The following is a 13966-nucleotide window of genomic DNA, read 5'->3' on the forward strand; positions in this document are numbered from 1 at the left end:
TTTGCCTCTCTCTCCCCACCCAAAATTATAAATCAACATAATACAAAATACATTGCCTACATGTTTTTACTTTGCTACCTCTTGGATTTTCTTACTATAGTATTATATAGTTTTTTATTCTTTAGAATTTTGTGGATGTTTCTTGGAACATATTAATTTTTTTTTTAAGAACTGAAACAATTTTATTGGGCCAAGGAATAAGGAAGGAATTGAATTATTAATAAGTTTTTTTTACATCCTTATGTTTACAAGAAACAGTTTTAAAAATGAGAGACACACATAGAGTAAGGATAAAAGGCTGGAGCAGAATATACTGTGCTTCAAGCTGATACAGAAAAAGTAGGAGTACCAATAATAATCTTAGAAAACATTAAAGCTAAAATAGATTTAATTAAAAGAGATAAACAGAGAAACTATATTATGTTAAAAGATTCTATAGATAATGAAGCATTATGAATATTAAACCTATATAGGAGCAACTAGGTTGCCCAGTGGTTGGAGAACCAGCCCTAGGTTCAAATCTGGCTTCAGATAACTTCCCATGTGTGTGACCCTGGGCAAGTCACTTAACCCTAATTGTCTAGCCCTTACTGCTTTTTCTGTCTTGGAACCAACATTTAATATAGATTTTAACATAAGGTAAGAGTTTTTTGTTTTTTTTTTCTTAATGGAAAGGGTGATTATACTACCAGTGAAGATGAAGTCAACACAATTATTTGGGGTTATTTTGCCTGATTCTATGTCAACAAATTTAGCAATGTAAGTGAAATGGAAAAATACTTTAAAATTTTTTAATTGCCTACATTATCAGAGGAAGAAATAGAACATCTAAATAAACCTATTTTAGAAAAGAAGTTAATACTAAATAAATGGCATATATATGTATATGTATATATGATATTGTGGAAGAGGCATGAAGAAAGGGAGGATTTTTTCAGAGAAACAGAATCATATTTGGGGAAATAGTGCTTGAAAAATGTTTTTAAATTAGGCGTGCATCCCCTTAGAAATTGCCTACAGACACGGCTAGCCGATTCCTCGCTGTCAGCTTCTAGACCTAAGATTGAATCTGCCATCTCTGACAGACGGTCTACATATGTGACAAGATGTTCCCCTTTATCCTGCCTGATCTTGTCAAACTTAACCTATGCATTCAGTTTTGAACAGCATAGTTTTATGGCCTGAAGCAAGTCCTCCCTACACTTCCTTAAGTAGGACATGCAAGCTGGATTAGCAAAGTCCATAACCACCCTTTGCTCTACAGTTGGCCAGCTAGTCAGATTGCTGTCAGATCTTGTCTTCTCGAGGAATTGCTTCAGTTCATAGGGGCTAAACAGTTCTGACAATAGGAACTCGACATCTTCGAAATCTGGATCAAAGATCCTGAAAGCCCATTTCAATTCCTTTTGAGATTTAAAGGAATTTTCTACAAATTTAGGGAAATGGCTCTTTGTGGATTCAAGTTCCTATGGACTGGATTGTCTATGGGTTTTGGAGTATAGCACACCAGCATTACTGGACAATTTGGTGACCTCTTTTAAAGGACAGGTTTTCTCAGGTTCACCAACAGCCATGTTCTCATTGTCACCTACATTTTTCTGAGGTACATTCTCTGTTTGCCCATTGTCCTTGCCCATAACCAGAACTAGCCCTTTTTCCTTAATCAATTGATCAAACACAGCCTTAATCATGCCTTCTAGGTTGGTCTCAACAGCCATAATCTTCTCAGCCTAAAGGGGAACCGCAAATCTAAAGAACTTCTTAAGTTGGGTTAGAGTCTGCAAGACAGCCATAAAGATCACATACATTTGACCCAGGACTTGTCAGAGTACCAGTTCATTTTGGAATGACAACTGCAAAACAGACATTGTTATGTTGCAAAAATAATCAATAGTCTCCACTACCATATATCCTGCTATACAAAATGTGATAGACCAAAAAACAGGCGATGGCAGCAATGACCACCATTCCAAAAACAACTTGTCTAAATATTTTGTCTTTCTTCCTTTACTACCCTGCCTGTAGGGTTCAGTCAAACTTTGAGGTGCCAATTGTAATAAAAAGATAATCCGTGTGGAACTATTTCTGGTTGTGGTGGTGGTGGTAGTCTCTTGGTAACCAAGGATGACAATTGTCTTTGTGCGTTTTCATCTATGGTGTATAGATGAGTGTGCACAAAGACATTGTGGGTGAATGAGATTTAAGTGGAAAAGTCGATGCACAGAGACAGTCCCACTCTCTCGGCGTTGGAAGCCTGGGTCCAATGGCACGAAAAATCGTTATACCTGGTTGTAATAACTGGAATATACTCTGGCTGTCTAGAGAGCTGCTACTAGGGGACACCTGAGGCTGCTTAGTTATAATGGAGATAGATAAGAGATAAAGAGATGTTGCTAGAGAGATAGATACTGTTGAAGGGGTGCTCTGGAGCTGCCTATTAACCACTAATGGCTAATAAGTCAAGATATTTTTCCTACCACTCTTCCTCCCTCACTCCCTCCCTTTTCCACTCTCTCCCTCCTGCCACCCTTTCCCCTCCACTGGTCTTAGTCACTTTCTAAGTAACTGTGGGGAACTATGAGATTTCAGAAAATATTCTTCACTCTTCCTTTCTCAAGTAAAGTGGTTTATTGGTAACAACAGAATGGGGATTGAGGATGAGAGATGGAGGACAACGGTTAAATCTTTTTTCTTCTTCAGTCAGATAATCTCTGCTTGAGTAATTCAAGTCCAGACTCTGTCAAAAGCCACAAAGGTCTCTCTCTCTCTGCCTAGGTCAGGAAAAGCCAGTCTCTTTTGATCAGAAACCCAGAGAAGAGGTTTCTCCTCTGGTCAGTAAACCCAGAGCCCAAAGTCCCAGTTTCTCTCCTCTGACCAGGCTCCCAACTGCCTCCTCCTGGGAACATTCCGTTTGGAATTTTCAACTTGATTGACAGACAGATCCTTCACCTTGGTCTGCATGCCTGGCTTATCCTTCAAATCCTCCCTTTCTTCATGCCTCTTCCACAATATATAAATAGGTATAAATTAGGCTTTTAGCCAGAGGTTTGGTTAAAAAGAAAAAAACCCTGAAAGATACTTTTTTCTCTTCTCATTTCAGTCCTGGACATGTTGGGATTATAGAGATAAGGTGGGACAATCAATGAAGGAAAACTTTTACCTGCTTTGTAGAACTGCTAGAATTATCTTAGTAGATTTTAGAGGTTTGGAGATTAATTATTAAGGAGTTTGGAAACCTTTGTTTTTTTAACCCTTACTTTCTGTCTTAGAATCAATACTGTGTATGTATTCCTAGGCAGAAGAGCAGTAAAGGCTATATAGTGGGGGGTTAAGTGACTTGACCAGGGTCACACAGCCAGGAAGAGTTTGAGGCCAGATTTGAATTTAGGACCTCCCATCTCTAGGTCTGGCTCTCAATCCCACCCAGCTGCCCCCAAGATTAATCATTTTTTAAGATTTCCAGGGGAGAACTGGGATTTTAGATAATTGAATGAACTCGCCCTCTTTTCTTTGTTCTATTTTATAAGGTAACTTCGTGGAAATTTAACATATGCTGAAATAGTGAGTTTTGGGCTTCCACTCTATAGAATGTTTTTAAGGAAAATTAGGAATTAAATTTAAAATGAATAAAATTTAATTAAGGAATGGAAAAGGTGATTTAAAAAGAGAGGTCTATGAAAAGGGAATCCTTACCATACTTATACCATCACCTGGGTCCTAATCCTGTCATAGATAATGGAGATAGTCACAGTGACAAGAGGAGAGAGGGGACCAGGGATGAAGAGGCAAAGGCATGGCATGCATGCCCCCAAGGTCCAGAGGGGGCTGCTCTTTTGGGAAAGCTGAAGTTTTATATAATATGTGTGTATATATTATATAAAGCATTATATAATAGAATTAATTATAGATAAAGTTAGAAGCAAGGTTACCAAAGAATATTAGAAATTATGCATTTATAAACTCTTAGAAACCACAAAAGGTAACAGTATTACAATTAACTGGGATTGTACAAAATTTTGTGCTAAATTACAAAGGAGATATTTAACACATTTTAAAATATTTTATAAACATTAGCTTCTACTTTTATTAGTAATAAGTCAATTCACATGCCATGCTGAATTACAAAAAGGTTATTTTAGAGATCTAGACCAAAGAATAATAGGAATGTGGAAAAAAAAATCAGGTTTCTCAAGGGAAACAAATTTTAAAATACCACTAAAGGATATTTAGCAGTACCAGATCTCAAATAACTTAAACAGTTTGGTAAGATTTAAAATGTATAAAATTTGATCAATTAAATATATAAACAAAAACTAGAAGTGATTGTATAGTGTAGCACTCAGTAAACTCAAAAATACTAACTAAAGGAAAGAGCAGGGTCTATCTGATAAAAATTGTTAGGAAAACTAGAAGGCAATTTGGCAAAAATTATTAAATCAGTACCTTAAAACCATATGCCACATTAGACTACATTTAGACACCTGGCCTTAGAAAGGTCTTATCAGCATATTGGAAAACAAAAGAGAAAGATATCTTTTTACAGCTATGATTTAGCATCATGTTGGCAAAGGCATGGCATGCATGCCCCCAAGGTCCAGAGGGGGCTGCTCTATTCCCACTATCTTCTGTGCCTGAGGACAATTTTCACATGCCCCCCAGCCCCTCTGTCCAGTAGCCCAATGTGAGCACTTCCTCCCTCTGCCCTCTGGGGTAATTGCAGGGGGCCTACAGGTAGCTTAAAGGTGCAATCTCTAAAAGATTCACCAAAGCTAACTTGGCATTTATTTTATTTTTTTTTTTGGAAATTTTTATGTAGTCAATTTAGAACATTATTCCTTAGTTATAAGAATCCTATTTCTTTCCCTCCCTCCCCATTCCCCCCACCTCTTCCCATAGCCGACGCACAGTTACACTGGGTTTTACATATGTCCTTGATCAGAATCCATTTCCATGCTGTTGATGTTTGTACTAGGATGTTCATTTAGAGTCTACATCCCCAATCATATCCCCCTCTACCCATATAATCAAGGAGTTGTTTTTTTAGGTGTTTTTTTTTAGGTGTTTCTGCTCCCACAGTTTTTCCTCTGAATATGGATAGTGTTCTTTCTTTTAAATCCCTCCAAGTTGTTCAGGATCACTGCATTGCCACTAATGGTGGAGTCCATTACATTAGATTGTACCACAGTGTATTGGTCTCTGTGTACAATGTTTTCCTGGTTCTGCTCCTTTTGCTCTGCATCACTTCCTGGAGGTCGTCCCAGTTCACGTGGAATTCCTCCACTTTATTATTCCTTGCTTATAAGCACAATAGTATTCCATCACCAACATATACCACAATTTGTTCAGCCTCCCCAACTGAAGGGCAGCCCCTCATTTTCCAATTTTTTGCCACCACAAAGAGCACAGCTATGAATATTCTTGTACATGTCTTTTTCCTTATTATCTCTTTGGGGTACAAACCCAATGGTGCTATGACTTGATCAAAGGGCAGACAATCTTTTAGCGCCCTTTGGACATAGATCCAAATTGCCCTCCAGAGTAGTTGGATCAATTCACAACCCTACCAGCAGTGAATTAATGTTCCTACTTTGCCACATCCCCTCCAGCATTCATTACTTTCTATTGCTGTCATGTTAGCCAATCTGCTAGGTGTGAGGTGGTACCTCAGAGTTGTTTTGATTTGCATCTCTCTGATTATAAGAGATTTAGAACACTTTTTCATGTGCTTATTAATAGTTTTGATTTCTTTAACTGAAAATTGCCTATTCATGTCTCTTTGCCCATTTATCAATTGGAGAATGGCTTGATTTTTTGTACAATTGATTTAACTCTTTAAAAATTTGAGTAAGTAGACCTTTGTCAGAGGTTTTTGGTATGAAGATTTTTTCCCAGTTTGTTGCTTCCTTTCTAATTTTGGTTAAATTGGTTTTGTTGGTACAAAACCTTTTTAATTTAATGGCTTGGAATTTAGCACCAGTTCCTGGCACATAGTAAGTGATTAATAAATACTAATTGACTGACTGACTATGACGAGGGTAAAAATTCTTACCCAAACAAGGGTTAGAGATGATCATTAAAGATAAACAATTTTATCTACACAAAATTAGAAGATTTTGCAAAAGCAAAAGAAATAGAATTACAAGGAAAACAATTGACTTGGAAAAGAATCTTCACAACAAATTCCTCTAATAAAGGTCATAGACCTAAGATATGTAAAGAGCTGCTACAGATATCTAAGAACAACAGCCATTCCCCATTAGGTACATCATCAGAGGATATGAGTAAGCAGCTTTCAGATGAAAATATACAAGCTGTAAACAACCATATGAAAAAATACTTCAAGTTGCTAATAATTAAGAGAAATGTTCATCATAACAATTCTGAGGTTCCATCTCACACTATCAATGATGATAAAAGAAAAGATGATAAAGTTTGATTAAAACAAACAGTTTTTCAAGCTGTTGTAGGATGGCAGGCATTGTTGTTGGAACTGTTAATTAGTACAGTCATTTGAGGAAGTAATTTAAAACTAAACTCGAAAGTTCACCAAACTAAAAAAAAATTGATACTAAGACAGAAAGTAAGGATTTTAGGGAGGTAAAAAAATATTCCTGAAAAGCAAAATTGGTCAAATGGAAAAGGATGTGTAAAACCTCACTGAAGAAGGTAATTCCTTAAAAATTTGAATTGGTCAAGTGGACACTAATGACTCCATAAAACATCAATAAACAATATTTTCCTTTTTTTTTTTAACCTTTACCTTCCATCTTGGAGTCAATATTGACTCCAAGTCAGAAGAGTGGTAAAGGCTGGACAACGGGGGTTAAGTGACTTGTCCAGGGTCTCACAGCTGGGAAGTGTCTGAGTCCAAATTTGAACCTAGGACCTCCCATCTCTAGGTCTGGCTCTCAATCCACTGAGCCACCCAGCTGCCCCCCATATTTTCCCTTAAAAAAAATTTAGCCCAGTATAATGCAGTTAATTTATATGATTTAAAATGTGATGTAGCAAGTCTGCCATCATTACCTAAAAAAACAAACAAACATTATTCTTGACTTTTTTTTTTCAGAATTGATAATAAATATCAGTTCCATAGCAGAAGAGTGGTAAGGGCTAGGCAGTTGGGGTCAAGTGACTGGCCCAGGGCCACACAGATGGAAGTGTGTGGGACTATATTTGAACTCATTTCCAAAACTGGCACTCCCACTGTGCCACCCAGCTACCCCAAGCAGTTTTTTTTTTGGGGGGGGGTTCTCCTTTTAAAAATCTTTCCTTGATTCTTCTAGGAATTATTGTTGGGTTTACATCCAATATGTGTTTTTCTTTGAGGCTTTGCTTTTAGATGTTTTCATAATGTTCCATTAGTATAGCTTTTGAAATCCCAGAACTACTCCAGTGAGGCATTTTGATAGGACTTTTTATGGAAGTGGAAAATAAAACCAACTAAGCTAAGCTAAGACCAACATCACATGAATACTTTATTCAAAAAGAAAGTCGGGGAGGCATTAGACATGGAATTTGTCAGACCTTCTGTAGTATTTCAACAGTTGCCTTCATGTCATGATGAGATATCTGATTAAGGATTTCATTGAAAGTGAGTACTGATATGCAAGAAATGAAATCAGCTATCTTAATGAGACACAACTGTCTTATCAATATCAATAGGAGTTTCCAAATCAGCAGGCCATTTACAGTTAGACCATCAACTTATTAGAGTCAAGATCAAAACTAACCCCAGTCAGTATTAGTGAAAGTATCTACTATGTTCCATTCTTTATTAAATGCTAAAAATACAAAGAAAAGCAAAAGATAGTCTGTCCTCCTTGAGTAGCTTGTCATCTAATGGATTGTGAACAAGGAAACAATCATGTATAAACAAGTTATATACAAGATAAAAATGTTTAGAAGTAGCCAGCAGAGGGAAGGCACTATAACTGCTAAGTTCTGGGAAATATTTCCTATAGAAGGTGAGGATTTTAGCTCAAACTTAAAGGAATTCAGGAGTCAAAGACAAGAAGGGAGAGCATTCCAGGCATGGACGACAGCCAGAGAAAACACCCCGTCATTTTTGTGGAACAATAAAAAAGGCTGGTTTCACAAAATTGAACAGTATATGGAAGGATGTAAGGTATAAGAAGATTGGAAAGGTGGTGGGGGAGCAGGTTATAGAGGGCTTTTAATACCAAATCATATATAAGAAAGAATGAAAATGAAAAGACATTGCATATAAATATAATAGCTCCAACCTGACCTATTCATAGAAGCTATTGACACAGAAAAATGGGATAATGGATGAATGAAAATGTATCGAGAAGGACTATTGCCATTTCCTATAAGTTAATTGATGTAAAGCAGTCATTTCATCTCTTAAATGAAGGAGTTGTGCAGATGACCTTTAAGACCTCTTTGTCTTTAGAGATCTAGGGACCTATGACTACCATGAAGAAGCCTGAAGAGCTCAGAAATCATCCTCACCAACAAAAACTTGAGTTGAATAGCATCACAGCCAGAGATAGTATCTTACAAAAGGCAATAGAAGATTAATAGGTAGTATTGCTTCACAAAACAGTAAAAAAATGGTGGAAAATAAGTATGTAAAATTTGGTGTGAAATCTAACTAGGGCAGATCTCCCCAAGGGTGTTTTTCAATTAAAGTAAAAGGAAGATAAAAACATAATAAATAAAACAAGTCTGTTTGTGTTTCTGTAACAAACTGTTCTCACAGCCTATAACAGTAGAACTACAAAATATATTTGTACTACTCTGTTCATTTGTAAAATGGTTTTAATAATAACACTCATCCCAAGGGATTGTTTGAGGATCAAATGAGATAGTATATATAAAACTTTAAAGCACTATATAAATGTTTGTTATTATTTACATCTATCTCTGATGTGCTTTTTAATAAGGAAGGACAAATGGGGAAAACAACTAGATCAGACTAAGTATACTCAGTAGAAATCCATGTTGGAAGTGACGTAATTTTGAAAGTACTGGGGCACTAATTATTACGATAACTAATGATTGTTGAACCATATGTCTTGTTTTCTCATCTAATTCTTAATGATCTAAAAATCTATAGACCAAGAATGATCTAAACATCTATAGATCAAAGGGATCATGATGAACATGGGAATAGAGAAAAGCCATACTTTAATCAGTAATTTTTTTTAATTATAGAGTCATATTGATATTTTTACTTTTACACATTTTTCCTTGTATCTTTCTCTCCTCTCAGATAGCTCCTATAATAAAATATTTTTAAAAGATGAAAAACTTTTAGCAAAACCAATTTAACACATGACCCCCCCAAAAAAATCTGATTTTAAGATAAAATATTCCATACCCATTTCATCAATAATTTTCTATAATAGACCACACCATAGCTGACTGAATGGTACTCAGGAGTACATAGTATTTATTTTTTTAAAACAGCATTTGACTAAAGATGTAACCTTAAAGGCTCTTCACTCTAGGTTGTATCTTGTAAATATACATTTACATAGCACTTGAAGGTTTGTAGAGCACTTAAAAATATTTTGCTATTTGATACTCATAACATTTTCAAGATTTCTATTTTATAGGGGGCAGCTGGGTAGCTCAGTGGATTGAGAGTCAGGCCTAGAGACAGGAGATCCTGGGTTCAAATATGACCTCAGACACTTCCCAGCTGTGTGACCCTGGGCAAGTCACTTGACCCCCATTGCCTAGCCCTTACCACTCTTCTGCCTTGGAGCCAATATATAGTATTGACTCCAAGACAGAAGGTCAGGGTTTAAAAAAAAAGATTTCTATTTTATAGATGAGGAAACTTAAAGATTGAATTTAAATTCATGTCTTCCTGACTTCAGATTCAGCACTCTGCCCACGAGTTGCCTCTCTTTATGTGAAATTACACATGTACAACCACACAGATAACTTGCTCAATGATTCTTTGATTATCAATATTACGTAGATAGAAACCACTCCCTAAGTTTATCCTACCCCACATCCCATTTTATGTGCATACTTTGCATGACAAAGGGGCAGAGAAGTAAAAAGTTGTGCATGAAGGGAGGTTGCTCTCTCTCTGGGTTGGTGCTATGTTGGAGAACAGTCTTGAGCAGAAGCTCTGGTGCCTGCTGTGTGCTCCAGGGTTTTTTGCAGACTCTGGTGGGCTTCCTGATTCAGCTTAGGTATTTAGCTAGGTGAAATTTTCTGCCCGTTTCCTACATGTCCCTTTTTTTCCTATATCTCCATTTTTATTAAAAACAAAGACTTAAGAGTTAATTTTATAGATGGTCACTACACAATTTTTTTTATTACTATTACATTTAATAATTTTACTTTCATTATTACAACACCAAAATTGATATCCATCAGTATCTTTTATACTATCATGAAAAAGCCATTTGAAGAATCCAAATGGAAGAATTCCTGATTAGTCAGTCATTAAGTTTTTTTTTTAATCCCTTATCTTCCATCTTGTAATCAATAGGCAAAGGAGAAGTAAAGGCCAGGCAGTGGGAATTACTCGTGACTTTCCCAGGATCACACAGCTGGGAAGTATCTGAGGGCATATTTGAACCCACGGACCTCCTGTCTCCTACCCCGCCTCTCTGTATATTGTGCCACCCCCTCCATATCTGTTGTCACAAATATTCTAGAACACATTGCATATTTGTTATGGGATTTGTCACATTTTGTCATTAAAGCTATATATGCTTCTTAAAATGATGCTTTTCTACATTTCAGAATAGTTAATATATGATAGTAATCATTTCTTTGGAAGTTTTTAGAAACATTCTCCAGGACAGCCAGTCCTCATCCCTATCCCCACTCTACTTTAGCAATCATGTAATTCTTTAAGTAGTTTTCTTATTTCTCCCTGTTGAGAAAATTTGGCTATTTCATATTTTTGTAGATACCTATTGTTCTTTTTGCTTTTGAATAGGCTGTAAGTTCATTGTTGTAGGGAACTCTGCAATGAGGAACTTATTCTAGAACAACACAAATCAGGACCTGCTTTTCAAATTTATAGTCTTAGAGGGAGTGTTATGTGAGTTGTGTGAGTCATTAAAAGGTTAAGTGACTTCCCCAGAGTCACACAGCCTGTATATCAGAGGGAGGACATTCTTATTATCTCCTCTTTTCTGGGTTTTATGTGTAAGTGGCCTGACTTATCAATTGTATCATTTTTCTATGCTACTCTTATTTTTTAATAAAAATAAAAGATGAAGACAATGAGAATCTAATGTTGTCAATCAAATTCCCTCTAAGCCCAGCTTTATGTTCATTTTAAAAATATTCTCACACCATTTTAGCCCAATTGGTAATGAAAAGCATTTTAAAATTTCCATGAAGAGGGAAAATTCTATTCAAATGGCTCATCATGGTATGGGAAAGACTGTGGATGCATGAGTTCTTTGCCAAGTTCTTCCAAGCTAGAAAGGTTTTAAGAGGACCAGAGAAGTAGCTGGCCAATGGACAGTCTGTGTCAACAGCAGCTCCTTGAAAAGGGACTGAAATCAGAAGTGAGGGAATGTAGAATCTGTATGCTGATGAAATCACAGATATTGAAGATTAATTTTCAATCATGTTTTTCTACCTTCCTTAATATTCCTTAATATCATTTCATTACTTTGGACGTTGTGTTGAATTTTATGCTATATAATTCATAGGATCCATAAGATAAAGATTAAAAAAATAATTTCTTAGGGCAGCTAAGTGACCCAGTGGATTGAGAACCAGACCTGGAGACAGGAGATCCTGGGTTCAATCTAGCCTCAGGCATTTCCTTGCTGTGTGTCCCTACCTGGGAAAGTCACTTAACCCCAGTTGCTTAACCTTTACTGTTCATCTGCTTTGGAACCAGTACTTAGTATTAGAGTATTAGATTGTGATCTGATAATCAGTATTCAATTCTTAGGCAGAAGGTAAGAGTTTGTTTGTTTTTCTCTTTTTTTAAACCTTTACCTTCCATCTGTGTATTGGTTCCAAGGCAGAAGAGCCGAAAGGGCTAGGCAGTGGGAGTTAAGTAACTTGCCCAGGGTCACACAGCTAAGAAGTATGTGAGGCCAGATTTGAACCCAGGAATTCTCATCTCTAGGCCTGGCTCTCAGTTCATTGAACCCCTACCTGCCCCCTTGCTAAAGGTTTAAAAAAAAAAAAGAAAGAAAGAAAGCAACTACTCGACATTTCTAGAAACTTTTGCTAAAAAAAGCAGTCTAAAAAAAGAAGTCTTTACAAAAGACTTCTACATTACAAAAAATACCCAGTATTTTTGTCCTAAGGCAAATAGAAACTAACCAATTTATTCTCTGTTAAGGTATTGATTGGCAGGTACGACCGCCTTTGTCAGGACTTCCTGCCCTTGAGAAGGTCTCTCCCAACAAGGAACTCCGTTTTAATACTTCCATAGCTAACTTGCTCATCCTTCGTGGTAAAGATGTGCACAGTGCAGACACAGGTAAGCATAAATCATGGTAGAAATTAAGTACCTTTAGTAAGGACAATAAATACAAATTAACCCAAAGCTTTTTAGGGGGAAGGAGGAGTAGGGAGAGGGCCAGACAGTTTGGAGGGATCAAGGAGCAGAACAGTAACCAGTGTTTGTTTCTGTGGCTCAGTGGAGTTATTAGTTCATTTGGCCTAAAGTTTTCTGGCTTCATAGTGCTGCTGCTTTTGGCCCTCAGCTCCCTGGCAGGTCTCTTGTTTCAATTCTGATTTGATGAGTTCAGCAGTAGTAAATTGGCCGGTCCATGCACTTGTGTAAAATTGCCAAGTAGGCTCTGTAATAAGCCTTCTGTTAAAAAAAGGGGGGGGGGGGGAAGGTCATTTAAGTACAACATGGTTGTGTACTTTCCTATTGCTATTCCTGTTGACTTAAGATTTTTTTGGTACATGTAGAACAGATTAGAAAAGAGATGATTGTTAAATGGTCTTGAAAATCGAGAAATGACTGAGAATAATTTGTGCTCTTTTCTACAAAGGGGGCTTTAAAGATCCAGCTTTATATACTTCCTGGCTCCAGCCTAGTGATGCCTTCTGTGAATGGAGAACACACCGAGCCTTTAACAAATATGAGAAATCAGCGGCTTTGGTCAGCAATAGCCAGTTTTTACTAAAACCACTTGATACCATCGTAGGCAAAGCTTGGAATATGTTTGCTTCAAAGTAAGTAAAAGAAGCTTAAAATAGCATATTGGCAACTTAATTACAGGCCTGTGACTCTTTGCCACTAGTAATCACAGTATGTAGTCTGTGTATTTTTGAAGGTCACTAACTCATCCACCCACATACATCCAAGGATTTCTGAACTTTGGCTGTATCACCACTGCCTGGTGTTGGAGGACCATCGTTAGTGGTGAATAGAGGTGCTTATATCTTGGTCAGCTAGTATTAAAACACCCAGAATTGGTGACCAAAAGTTGATCCCTAAACTCTCCCCTCTTCTGTGACAAGGCCAAACACCATCCCCCTTAGATATTAGCCTTTAAAATTGCCCCGGATCGTTTTAACCTAATATCACCCAAATAAAAAAGGTCAGAGATGAGGAGACAAGTTTAGGGGTTTTGTTTTTTCTTTTCCTGGACCCCATGCCTTACTAGTTGAGGTTCTCATTCTGAGCTGGGTGGCTCAGTGGATGGAGAGCCAGGCCTAGAGATGAGAGTCCTGGTTCAAATGTGGCCTCAGATACTTCCCAGCTGTGTGACCCCTTTGCCTGTCTCACTACTCTTCTGCCTTGGAACCTATACACAATATTGATCCTAAGATAGAAGGTAAGAGTTAAAAAAAAAGTAAAAGAAACTTATTGACTTTTCCACCTTCACCAATACATCAACTTCCCAAGTTCCAAAATGATTGGCAGACATAGGAGAGAGATAGCGCTCTTATAGCCAGCTTGTCTTCTGCATCTTTAAGCCCTGGTTCATTCAAAGTGAACTCTAAAACAACTCTTAGAAGCTGATGGTAATAGCACAAATGT

General features: G+C 37.0%; 1 protein-coding gene across 6 annotated transcripts in view; it reads left to right on the plus strand.

Moving 5' to 3' along the window:
• TUBD1 (tubulin delta 1) overlaps window positions 1-13966 on the plus strand; it is a 32680-nt gene that overhangs the window by 16030 nt on the left and 2684 nt on the right. For all 6 annotated transcript variants that reach the window (XM_007481773.3, XM_003340187.4, XM_001362478.4 and 3 more), the window contains 2 exons: window positions 12308-12448; window positions 12972-13155. In XM_007481773.3, the coding sequence (XP_007481835.1) occupies window positions 12308-12448; window positions 12972-13155 (325 nt within the window). The remainder of the gene's footprint in view (window positions 1-12307; window positions 12449-12971; window positions 13156-13966) is intronic.

Source organism: Monodelphis domestica, chromosome 2 (assembly GCF_027887165.1).
Source record: "Monodelphis domestica isolate mMonDom1 chromosome 2, mMonDom1.pri, whole genome shotgun sequence".
NCBI classification, from domain to species: Eukaryota; Metazoa; Chordata; class Mammalia; order Didelphimorphia; family Didelphidae; genus Monodelphis; species Monodelphis domestica.